Genomic DNA, 13,187 nt, shown 5'->3' on the forward strand with positions numbered 1-13,187 from the left:
ACCCAAAGGAAATGAAATCAGTATCTTAAAGAGATATCTACACTCCCATGATCATTGCAGCACGATTCAAAAGAGCCAACATATGGAATCAGCCTGAGTATCCATGAGTGGATGAATGGATAAAGAAAATGTGGTGTGTATATATATATACACACACACACTAGAATACTATTCAGCCTTAAAAATAAAGAAGGAAATCCTCTCGTTTGAGACAACATGAATGAACCTGGAGGACATTGTTAAGTGAAACAAGCCGGACACAGAAAGATCAACATGACATGACTCACTTATAGGTGTAATCTAAAATAGTCAAACCTGTAGCAGTGGAGAGGAGAATGGTGGTTGCCAGGAGCTGGGGAGAAGGGCAATGGGGAGATATTGGTCAAAGGGTACAAAGTTTCAGTTATTCAAGAGGCATAATTCCTGGAGAGCTAACGTACAGCAATGTGAATACAGTTAAGAGCACAGTATTGTGTACTTAAAATTAACTAAGAGGGTACATCTTAAATATTTATATATATATTAAAATATATATATATACACAAGAAAATAAAATGGTAACTATATGAGGTGCTGAATATGTTAATTAGCTTGATTATGGTAATTATCTCACATTTACATATATTAAACTATTAAGTTGTATAACCTAAGTATATACACTTTTTGTCAATTATACCTCATTAAAGATGAGGAAAAACACAGATGGGTGAGTGAGTTTCTCCCAACCCTGTTCCTGAATAGCAGATATGCTGGGGATGGGTTGGGTGGGGGTGGGGGTACCTGAGTGAGAAAGTGGGAATGTGGCGGGGTTGGGTTCTGAGCATCCATGCCTTGACAAATAACCATGACCCAAGATGAGATCCTTTCAGAAAAACATCTCAATTTTACAGCTTCACTTAGGCTGGCTCAGTTCCCCAGACACAACCCCTCTCTTGTTTTACATAAATACACTGCTTCCCTGGAGGAAACCATGTGGCTAGGTAAATTACAACCCTAAGAGGGGAGTTAATGCCATCTCCAGAAGGTTGTCTAACGTTGTCTCGAAAACCACTTCTCATTAATTGGGCATTCAGATTACCTTTAACCACAAGCACAAGAACACAAGAGTGCTAAGCCTTCAGTTTGAAAAATGATCATTTGAGGTTAAGAGCTGAAAATTAATTTAAAATCAGGAAGGAAGTAATAGAAGAGGGAAGGTTCAAATAGAAGAATTTTAACCTTTTAGGAGACCCAGGCCTTATACATCCCTTGAAATTGAATTTTTTTAATTGAGACAGCATTTTGCTCTGTTGCTCAGGCTGGAATGCAGTGGCATAATCACAGCTCACTGCAGCCTCAAACTCCTGGGCTCAAGCAATCCTCCTGTCTCAGCCTCCAGAGTAACTGCAACTATAGACACATGCTATCATGTCCAGTTAATCTTTTTTTTCTTTAATCTTTTTCTTTTTTTTTAGAGACAGGATCTTCCTATGTTGCTCTGGCTGGTCTCAAACTCCTGATCTCAAGCAATTCTCCTCCTGTCTCAGCCTCCCAAAGTGCTGAGATTACACACATGAGCCACCACACCTAGCGAGTTTTTTTCTCTATTCATATATTGTGAGTCTTTCAGAGGGTCTCTTGCTTTAACTAGATTTTCAAAAGGAGTCTTGCACCCATTTTCAGAAGCCCTACCCTACAGGAACAAGGTAGAGAGGGTAAAAATAAGCACCCACAGAGGCCGGTGAGGTTGGTCAGTTCCCAATGTGGCTGTGTAGAGTCCTTTCAATAATCAAACTGGAGCTGAGTCATGGGTGGGCTTCAGTCTGGCTGAGACATCCTGGACTCCAAACTTTCCCATCCACTCTCTGGTTGGGTGGCTTGGATCCCAGTCACCAAAAGTAGAGCCTCAAGGTACCCCTTAGGTTCAGGGACCACGCCCCTGATGCCGTCTGCAGCACACTAAGAGAGCAAGGAAGTAAAGGGAGCTTCATTTCTTCCATGAAGAACTCTGAGGCCAACCAAGTCCCCCAATCCATCATCTACTTAGCCCCTGATAATGCTCCATAAATACTTCTTATGGTGAGAAGACCAGTCATTGCTCATGGTCATTCTGTGTGAGATGAGCTAAGAAATACCGAGATGAAGGACTTTGCTATTGCTTGTTCATATTCTGGGGTTTATGGTTACAAGAAGATGAGCAGAAGCCCAGTTTAGTGGAAAGGGGGTTCTCTCCATCCTGAAGAAAGCAAGCTTGCAGCCAGGCAGGCCCCTTCATCCAAACTGTGTGACCTTGGGCAAGTCAACCTGGCATCTGGCTTCAACAGAACATGGACCGTGTCTTAACACCTACCAGCGATCGAGCGTCCCTCTGGGCCAGACACTGTGCTGTGTGCTTCCATGCCTGCTGAGGCAGTTTTAAAACACGTCGACGAATTCCTTGACACTCCTTCTAGGTAGAAGAGAGAACTTGTCCTCCCTTCTTGAACCTGTTTTCTGTTTTGTTTTGTTTGTTTTGTTTTGTTTTTTTCGAGATGGAGTTTCACTCTTGTTGCCCAGGCTGGAGTGCAGTGGCACGATCTGGGCTCACTGCAACCTCTACCTCTGGGGTTCAAGCAATCCTCCCACCTCAGAATCCCAAGTAGCTGGGATTACAGGTGAGTGCCACCACACCCAGCTAATTTTTTGTATTTTTAGTAGAGACGGGGTTTCACCATGTTGTCCAAGCTGGTCTCAAACTCCCTGAATCTGAACCCACCTGAGTGAGTCACATTCAACCAAAAGAATGCAGCAGAAGTGACACTACCTGACATCCAAGGTGCAGTCAGCAAGGACCAGGTGGCTTCCACTTCCGTGAGAAAGTCTGAACACCCTGAGTCTGCCAAGCTAGAGAGGCCACATTCTGTTTTTTCAGTGGACAACAGCTGACGTCCCATCCAAAAGCAGCATCAACTGTGGGTCACAGGAGTGTGCCAAGCTAGACATCCTGCCTGACCTGCCTTCCGATACCGGTAGCCCAGCCACCATCTGATGGTCAGCAAGAACTGCACAGCTGAGTCCTTCCAAATAGCATGACCCACCAATCACAGACAAAATAAAAGTGCCTCCCTGGTGCTTCCTGCTTCCCCTTGCACACAACGGCGACCAGCAAAGGCCTGGTCTTTTCACCACAAGCAGCATTTATGGGACATTACTGGGGGCTAGCAGATTGCAACTGTAGGGAACTTGGGGACTTTGATGGTCTGGGAGCTCTTTGTGGAAGTGTATACTTCCTTCCTCTGCTAGAAGACTCCCAATGTGTTGTTGGGGAAAGTTGTCTCAGGTGAGCCACTTTGGCTGGCCTGGATTTAACATCACACACAGAGAACAGATGGGATAGTTTGGAAGCCAGGGTGTCCCAGCCAGCCCAGCTTAAGCTTGGGAGTCATTTGTTATGCAGCAATAATAATCAGTACACACACGTTACCTCATTTCATCCTTGCAACAGGCCTGGAGGTAGGCTCTGTAATGATTTCCTTTTTACAGATGAGGAAACAGACACTCCTCGGTCGAGTAGAAAAGCCCTGGAGCTGCTCAGCGCGGCAGCCTGGACCCCAGCTCCTGGGCCTGTTTCCATCCATGGACCCTGGCCCCCTGTGCGTTGATTCATCCTTGTATGCCTAGTGCTTGGCATACAGCAAACACTTAACAAATGTTTTAGTTGCATAAACAAATCAACGGATCAAAAGCTGAATAAGTAAATGAGTCTCTGGGCCTCAGTTTCCCATTCTGCAAAAGAGAGCAAGTGGATCAGATGCTGTCTCCTGGAATCCCTTCTATCTCTACAATTCCACGCTTCTAGGAGCAGCTCTCCTCATACCTGCCATAGAGTCACTCCAGCTGGCTTTCAGAGATCTTCAGAATCTGACCCCTACTCCAGCCCCCTAGACTTTTAGACCCTTGCCCACTTCTTCCTTGCTTCAGCCCAGAAAACCCTTCTTCCCAACAGATTCAGGTCCCATTCTCTCTACGAGGTCTACTTTTACCCTCTCCATAAAGCCTACTCTGCCCCAGTCCCAGCTCCAGCCCCTTTGGCTCCTAGGAAGTTCAGAACTTGTTTGAATACGTCTTGAAGACTGAAGCAAAGTCCAAAGAAAGAGTTGTTCTATAAAAAACCAGGGCCTAGATGGTTTCAAACAGCAATGGCACTCTCAAGCCTTTCTTTGTAGGTGGTTGAGCTTTTATGCGTGTTTCTCAAATTTCTGTGGTTTGCATATTATCTTGACAATGTTCCCCAAACCTTGATACGAGCCGTTCTGCTATTCAGTTAATATTTCCTCTTTAATCAGCCTTAACTCCCCTCCCTTCCTTGCTTCCTTCTTTTCTTCCTTTCTTAGAACTCAGTCTCATTCTGAGCAATAACATCTATGAAATCACAGGACTGATGTGTCCATGGGTCTGTGCACTATCTAAAACCTGTAATTCCCATGATTTAGAAAGCCAGGACATGAGGATTGCTTGAGACCAGGAGTTTGAAACCAACCTGGGCAACATAGTGAGATTCCGTCGCTACAAAAAATTAGCTGGGCATGGTGGTATGCACCTGTAGTCCAGCTACTTCAGACACTAAGGCAGGAGGATTGCTGGAGCTCAGGAGTTCGAGGCTGCAGTGAGCTATGATTGTGCCACTTCATGCCAGCCTGGATGGCAGGGAAAGACCCTGTCCTAAATAAATAAATAAATAGTTCTTATTAAAAAAAAAAAAAAACTCCTTTGTCACCAATCTAAGGGTTCTTCAATTTGGGGAAATATTAGTTTTTAGGATTACATTTTTTTTAAGTCACAGATTGATTAACCTTTCTAAATAAACTTGGCACACCCTTTAATTGGTCTGCTTGAGACAGGATGTTTAAATGACTTTATGCTTTGTGCTTTCACATAGCTCCCAAATTTTTATAATAAGCAGTGATTGCTCCTGTAACTAGAAACCATTAAAAAATGTTGGAAAATAAAGAAGACATCATCTGCGTTTTCCAAACACAGGGAGTTGGGCCAAGAGGTAGATGGGGGAACAGCCAGACATTTGCCAAGCAAATCCAAAAGTTATTTCTGTGGAATAAGTGCAAGGTAATGCTTAACTCTCTGTAATCCCACCTCACTCCCTTCTACCAATTGTTGGAATTAGAGGATATTTCATCCCTCCTGCTTTTCTCCCATAGCCAGCTGTCACCGGGTGTGTAGGGGACAGGAAACAGAATTACAAGATTAGCAGTGAGCCTGCCGTTCCTGCCTGGCTGTTATCAAGGCTGACTCTGGAGAGCCATATTCCCCACTTGTCACTACTGACTGCAACCTGGGGGTTGGGAGAATGACCCAAAATAAATTCTGAACAAGGGCAAAATTGGGAGTACTGGGGAGCTTTCCCCCAAATTAGTTAAATTTTACTGAACATATAGACTAGGAATCAAGCACTCTATAGGCATTTGCTCATATAATTTTTACAGGAACCCTAGAAAGTAGAGGCTATACTTATCTATGCCCCTCCTGCAGATGAGAATACTGAGGTTCCATGAGGTTAAATCACTTACCCCAGGGCTCATACTGATAAATGTAGAACAAGAATTGACCCCAGGTTTGTCTGACTCCAAAGCCTTCTGTGGGAACCACTCTTCTTCACTCTTTCTCCTTCCCCAAGGACATGTCCAGAGACCTTGGCCAATGACCTCATCTACTCCCCCAACTTCATCAGTGGTTAGTTCAGCCCTCTGGTTTCCAGGGCAACTGCTAACATGGCCACAAAGACACACATGGCTCTTAGGCTGAGAGGTTTGACTCAACATGTCAATTACTGACTTTCTACCAATGACTAGCCACACTTTTCCTCCATTCCATCTGCAAAGTTCCTACCCATTAAGGACACCTAGTCCAGGCCTCAAGCAATCTGCAATACCTTGACAGACGGTTAGGACAGCCAATTCAGGCCAAAGAATAGTCATCTGCCTAAATATATAAACAGTTGTGTGACCAGCCTGGGCAACCTGGGGAGATCCTGCCTCTACAAAAATACAAAAATTAGCTGGATGCGGTGGCGTGTGCCTGGACACCCAGCTCCTTGGGAGGCTGAAGCCAGAAGACCACCTGAGCCTGGAAGGTTGAGGCTGCAGTGAGTCATGATCGCACCACTGCCCTCCAGCCTGGGCAACAGAGCGAGGCCCTGTCTCAATCAATCAATCAATCAATAAATAAGTACACAAACAAATGAACATGTGTTTAGAACTTTAGGAGAGTTGGCCAGGGGCTGTGGGTAATGTCTGTAATCCCAGCACTTTGGGAGCCTGAGGCAGGTAGATCACTTGAGTCCAGGGATTCTAGGCCAGCCTAGGCAGCATGGTGAAACCCTGTCTCTACAAAAAATACAAATTTAGGCTAGGCGTGGTGGCTCACGCCTGTAATCCCAGCACTTTGGGAGGCCAAGGCGGGTGGATTGCCTGAGGTCAGGAGTTTGAGACCAGCCTGGCCAACATGGTGAACTCCGTCTCTACTAAAACACGAAAATTAGCCAGGCGTGGTGGTGAACGCCTGTAATTCCAGCTACTCAGGAGGCTGAGGGAGGAGACTCTCTTGAACCCAGGAGGCCAAGGTTGCAGTGAGCGGAGATCGTGCCACTGCACTCCAACCTGGATGACAGAGGGAGACTCCGCCTCAAAAAAGTAATAATAATAAAATAAAAACATACAAATTTAGTTGGGTATGGCAGTGCATGCCTGCAGTCCCAGGTACTTGGGAGGTGGGAGGATCATCTGAGCCTGTGGATGTCGGGGCTGCAGTGACCTGAGATCGTGCCACTGCACTCTAGCCTGAGCAACAGAGTGAGACCCTGTCTCCAAAAAAAAAAAAAAAAAGAGCTTTTAGAAAAGACTCCCTTGATGACTGACATCTGACATCTGAGCTCTCACACACCTGCACATGCCCACCTGTCTCTACTTTCATAGCTGGCTGTCATCTGTCCAATCATCTTCCAAAGCTCCAGTCCTGGGTCGGACACAGAAAAGCCTGGAGGGCAACTGGTAACGTTTGAGGGGCTGATTCCCAGGAGGGGTCCTGGGGGAGACATGGGCTGACCACACAGTCTATGGCCAGGGAAAGCTTCTTGAAGGAAGGAAAAGCTACAAGGAGACCCAGTGATGGTTGGGAGATGGCCTGGTGAGAAGGAGGGAAAAGAGTTTGACACAGACGAAATGTGTGTTCGAAGGGCCAAAAATAAAGGAAAGAACACAGGTTTGAAGCCTTTCCTTTAGCATGATTGACACATATTAGGGGGACACTGGTGAAGGACAAACCTAGGGGGGTGGCCAGGCCAGATGGGAAGGTCATGGCTAACCAGGCAAAAGAGTCCAAACCTTATAGTGATGGCAACAGGAGACTTGGACATGTTCTCCACTGCAAAGAGAACTTGCCTGATTTGTGTTTTACAAAGATCTCTTTGGTGGCTGCCTAAAGAAAGTCCCTGGAGGAGACCAGAACTGAATTTGGGTCTCAATCAGTTAGGAGGCTGGTGGCGGCTAGAATTAGCACCCTGGCAGAAGGGGGCTGAATTCCGAGTTATGCTGGAAGGTATAATCAGTAGGAGGTGGTAACTGGTAAAGTTTGAAGGGATGATTCAACACACCTTAAATCTATTATTCACCCCCTGCCCTTGACCTTGTAAAAAGGAGGGAAGAAGTAAGAGATGATGAAACCCTTTGATTGCAGGTGGGAATGGGTGATCTCCCTTCAGCTCCCACCTGCACAGCAGGAACTTTGCCTGTAGGACTGAGAGGTGACCTTGTGTGGCAATGACTAAGCCACCTTAACGGCAAATCACCATCAGAATGGGATAGGAACAGAAAGTTGGCACTCTGAGCCCAGGGCCGTGAATTATTGAACCTCTTTCAGCTAAAACATGATATTTGTTGTCATCTTTTCCACTGACCCTATGGCCCAATCAATTTCAAAATGTAGATGCTTAAAACCAAAAATAAATTTTAAATAACAAACTCAGAACTTGCCCATTTTAGCCACAAAAAGTACCTTGTGAGTCCACAATCTTGAAGGAAACCAATTTATGAAAACAGGAATGTGCGCACAGATGTACCACACTCCTTTTTTTTTTTAATGTTTGGAAACAGGGTCATTCTCTTGTTTTTTTTAATATTTGGAGACAGGGTCTTGCTATGTTGTCCCAACTGCAGTGCAGTAGTGTGATCATAGCTCACTACAGCCTCGAATTCCTGGGTTCAAGAAATCCTCCTGCCTTGGCCTTCTGAGTAGCTGGGGCTGCAGGAACATGCCACCTGGGCTAGCATTATTTTTTAAAAAGCTTGCAAAATTTGACCTGATAAGCCCGCTATCTAAAAACAATTTTTCCATTGCATGTATTTCTAAACCTAATATTAAAACCACAGATCTAAGGTCTTTCTCCCTTTATGTTCTTAGGTCTCTTATCTTTCTTTGAATGAATATATCTGTCTATCTGCCTGACTCTCCCTTTTCACATCTTCCAGAAAGGATAAGGAAAACATCCAAAAGGATCTCATTTTATTTTGAAACACTAAACCCACCAAACAGAAAAAAAGAAAACACACACACACACACACACACACACACACACACAACACACACACAAACCTTCTTGGTCAGAGGGATCAAGATGTATTTCTAATTCGCTTGCCATATGGTAAGTTATTTTGGAAGCACATCAAGAGGTAGAGAGAATGTTCCACAAAATTGGCAATGCTTGTACAATCCTTTCAAATCAGACCAAATTCCCACTATGTACATTTGCTACAGCCCGTTCTATTCATCATATCAGCAACTATGACCACAGGATATGTAAAAATACCGAGCAATTTTTAGCACCAGCTTCCAATCCTCCAGTGCCCTGGACACCACATGGTGTCAAGTTTGTCTGTATTTCACCCTCAGGAAATCAAGTCATTAACTTCTCTTTCATTTACCAAGAGCTGTTGCCAAAAAAAAAAAAAAAAAGCATTCATCGGCTGTGACTTATGGGAAGAAAAAGAGAAAGGGTTTCCCTACAGGGAGAGAGACAGCAGAGAAAGAAGAGAAAGCTGTGCCTTTTGTTCCCTGGGAGAATGGAGAATGCTGAACTCTTTGTACCTTCTCTCCACTAGAAAATGTATTCTCCAGGTTGCCCAATGGCGCCAACCACATGTGAAGGTTATCAGAAAATGGGACAGAGGGGGCTCATTCTCCCCATTTCCATGTGCCTGGCATTCTACGGGCAGGAAGGCTGGTGGAGGGAGGTGCTGGGTTGCTGCTGGCTTACCTGGGTAATTTGAGGGGTATGTGGGGAGGAGAAAGTTGAGGAATCCACTTTCCTACCTTTGCATTCTTGACATTCTGTGCAGCTCCATGTCATCACTGCCCCGAAATCCTTTGGCGAAGGGATTATTCTCAATCTTTAATTGCGTGATCTGAAGGAAAGAGGAAGAGAGAGCAAGCTGGTTTTCACTTGATTGCTGCAAGACCACCTCAGGACATGAGCTAATAATAAATGTCATGGAAATGCAGCCTCTGGCAACCAAAAGAAGCAAATTAAGCCAGTCACGTCAACGGGACCCACCACTTCATTCAAGTGGAGGCTTTGAAAAATGTCCTCCATTGGACTGCTTTTAAAAGGGGAAAAACACCTGGGTTTGGTTTGCCCATTAATTGGAGTCATACTCTGCATCATTCCAGCTGGGTTCCTTTTTTTTTTTTTTCCAATCTTGCATTTTGTGTTTTAAACACCATCTAGGCCTCAATACTCAGTACGCCCTCCCCTTTGGAAAGCTGTGCATGTTGACATGATCGTTGCACATCAGGCAGCGTAGTCATCTCCATTTGGAAGGGTTGACCCCATCGTGTGTTTCTGCAGAAAACATGTCTTGATTATTGCATTCAAAAATTCTATTATGCCTCATTTCATGTTCATTTCATAGTTTTGCAGATAGCGTTTCCTAGTTCTGGTGGAAAATGGTGCCTAATGAAATAAACACCAATATACATAATGATAACTTATATAATAGCTATTGAACAGCACCAAACCTCTTTAATGTCCTAAGCAAAGAAGAGAGGTTTCTCTCTTGGAAATCTGTGTTGCAACATACAAGGCATAGTTACAGAACAGGGTCTTTTTGCACGTTTTGGTTCCAGGCCCAGAACTTTAATTTAATCCATCAACGCATTATATTAGTGTGAATGTACAGTAGCAGACCCAGGTGACAGAAGGCAACCATACGGAGCTTGCTAGAAGTATTTCCTAAAAATTGCGTGTGAACTGAATTTTCATAGAGAACATAGAGAATCATGTTATAGACACGAGAGCAGCATGACTCAAACTTCAGTCATTCAAGGTTTTCTTTCACTATTATTGCCATATCTATACAGCACCTGTACACTGGCTTAATATTTTTATTTAAATCAAACCACTTTTAATTTGCATTTATTTCACACAAATATGATATCACTTCTTTGTGTGACAAACTAGAATCACTTGCTACTCAAGAAGAAGAAAACAAATATATGTAATTGTCTTTACTCATATCCAAAGCTTGCCTTCTCTTTGTTGCAAGTGGAAATTAGACACTTTTAGAGAACTAGTTAACACAAACCAGTACTGAACTGAGACTCCCTCTCTAATAGAAGACTAGAAAGATAATTTTAAAAAGAACAACTTTCAGCCAGGCATGGTGGCTCACGCCTGTAATCCCAGCACTTTGGGAAGCCAAGGTGGGTGGATAACTTGAGATCAGAAGTTCAAGACCAGCCTGGCCAACGTGGTAAAACCCCATCTCTACAAAAAGTACAAAATTAAAAAAAAAAAATAGCCTGGCATGATGGCAGGCTCCTATAATCCCAGCTACTCCAGAGGCTAAGGCAGGTGAATCACTTGAACCCAGGAGGCAGAGATTGCAGTGAGCCGAGATCACACCACTGTACTCTAGCTTGGGCAAGAGAGCAAAATTCCATCTCAAAAAAAAAAACACTTTCTCTGTGATTTCATCATATTCAAGTATCCCTAAAAATCATCTCGAGTCTTTCCCAGTAGTATAGTTACAGATTTGAGAAACTGTGCTTGATAAATGAATATACCCTCTAATTTCTTCATTTGAAGAGAGGAATTCTTATCTATTCTGCCTTCTGGAAGAGATGACCTATGAGGTTTACCTCTAACCCCAAAATTATTGAAAATAAAATTATTATATGTATGTGCACCTATGTGTATTCACCATAAAAAATATACATACAATTAATATTTTAAGATATATGATTCCAACTATACAACACTCTAGAAAAAGCAAAACTATGGAGTCAGTTAAAAGGTCAGTGGTGGCCACAGGTTGGAAAGAGGGAGGGATGAATAGGCAGAGCCCAGAGGATTTTTGGGGTTGTGAAACTACTCCCTATGATACTATAAAGGCAGGTACACGTCATTATGCATTTGTCCAAACCCATGGAATGTACAACACCAAGAGTGGGCCCTAAGGTGAACTATGGACTCTGGGTGATGATGATGTGTCAATGTAGGCTCATCAACTGCAACAAATGTTCCACTCTGGTGCAGGATGTCCGTGGTGGGGGTGGCTGTGCTTGTGGTGGGGAGAAGCTATAGGGGAAATCTTGGTATGTTCTGCACAACTTTGCTGTGAACCTAAAACTGCTCTAAAAAATGAAGCCTTTTTGTTTTGTTTGGATATGGGGTCTCAATCTATCACCCAGGCTGGAGTGCTGCAGTGCGAACATAGCTCACTGCAGCCTCAAACTCCTGGGCTCATGCAATCCTCCTGCCTTGGCATCCCGAGCAGCTGGGACCACAGGCATGCACCACCATGCTGGGCTATTTTTTTTATTTTTATTTTTAGTTTCAGTTCAGATAAGGTTTTGCCATGTTGTCCAGGCTGGTCTGGAACTCCTGAGCTCAAGCAATCCTCCTGCCTTGGCCTCCCAAAGTACAGGGATTACAGGCTGAGCCACTGTGCCCAGCCAGGTTTTTTGTTGTTGTTGTTGTTGTTTGAGACGGAGTCTCACTCTGTCACTCAGGCTGGAGTGCACTGGCACGATCTCGGCTCACTGCAACCTCCACCTCCCAGGTTCAAGCAATTCTCGTGTCTCAGCCTCCCAAGTAGTTGGGGTTACATGTGCCTGCCACCACGCCCAAGTAATTTTTGTAGTTTTAGCAGAGACGGGGTTTTAACATGTTGCCCAGGCTGGTCTCAAACTCCTGATCTCAGGTGATCTGCCTGCCTCAGCCTCCCAAACTGCTGGGATTACAGGTGTGAGCCACCATGCCCAGCTGAGCCAAGTATTTTTAAAAATTATTTATTTACTTATTTTGAGACAGGGTCTCACTCTGTTACCCAGGCTGGAGTGCAGTGGAGTGACCATAGCTCACTACAGCATTGACCTCCCAAGCTGGAGTGATCCTCCCACCTTGGCCTTCCAAAGTGCTGAGATTATACGCATGAGCCACTATTCCTACCCTAAAGTCTATTTTAAAATATTTTTAAAGTATCCGTGTGTGTGTGTGTGTGTGTGTGTGTGTGTGTGTGTGTGTGTGTGTATGTACACATTCTCCCTCCCCCAACCTTTTTTTTTTTTTTTTTAGGTTTTCGGAGTGACAGAGTCTCACTATGTTGCCCAGCCTGGTCTTGAACTCCTGGGCTCAAGCAATCCTCCAGCTCTTGGCCTCCCAGATTGTTAGGATTAAGGTGTGAGCCACCACACCCAGCCCATTTTTGTTTAACTGTGTCTATTCCTGTAGCTTTCAGATTTTTTATTTATATTTTATTTTTTGAAACAGAGTCTCACTCTGTCACCCAGGCTGGGGTGCAGTGGCGCGATCTTGGCTCACTGCAAACTCCGCCTCCCAGGTTCAAGTGACTCTCCTGCCTCAGCCTCCCGAGTAGCTGAGATGACAGGTGCCCACCACCACACCTGGCTAATTTTTGTATTTTAGTATAGACAGGGTTTCACCATGTTGGCCAGGCTGCTCTTGAACTCCTGGCCTCAAATGATCCACCCACCTCGGCCTCCCAAAGTGCTGGGATTACAGGCATGAGCCACCACACTTGGCCTCAGATTTTTTCTTGACTCTTCTGAATGAGTAGAAAAATCTATAAAACCCTTTTGGAAAGTCATCTTAAGATGTGTACTCCTGTATTCACTTGTATTTTAAGAGTCTAAAAACC

General features: G+C 44.4%; 1 protein-coding gene across 2 annotated transcripts in view; it reads right to left on the reverse strand.

The window, feature by feature from the left end:
- The window catches only part of TBX5 (T-box transcription factor 5), a 54,072-nt gene that overhangs the window by 22,077 nt on the left and 18,808 nt on the right, over positions 1–13,187 (reverse strand). For both annotated transcript variants that reach the window (XM_063593702.1, XM_003832427.6), the window contains exon 7: positions 9,340–9,431. In XM_063593702.1, the coding sequence (XP_063449772.1) occupies positions 9,340–9,431 (92 nt within the window). The remainder of the gene's footprint in view (positions 1–9,339; positions 9,432–13,187) is intronic.

This window comes from Pan paniscus, chromosome 10 (genome assembly GCF_029289425.2).
Source record: "Pan paniscus chromosome 10, NHGRI_mPanPan1-v2.0_pri, whole genome shotgun sequence".
Taxonomy (NCBI): domain Eukaryota; kingdom Metazoa; phylum Chordata; class Mammalia; order Primates; family Hominidae; genus Pan; species Pan paniscus.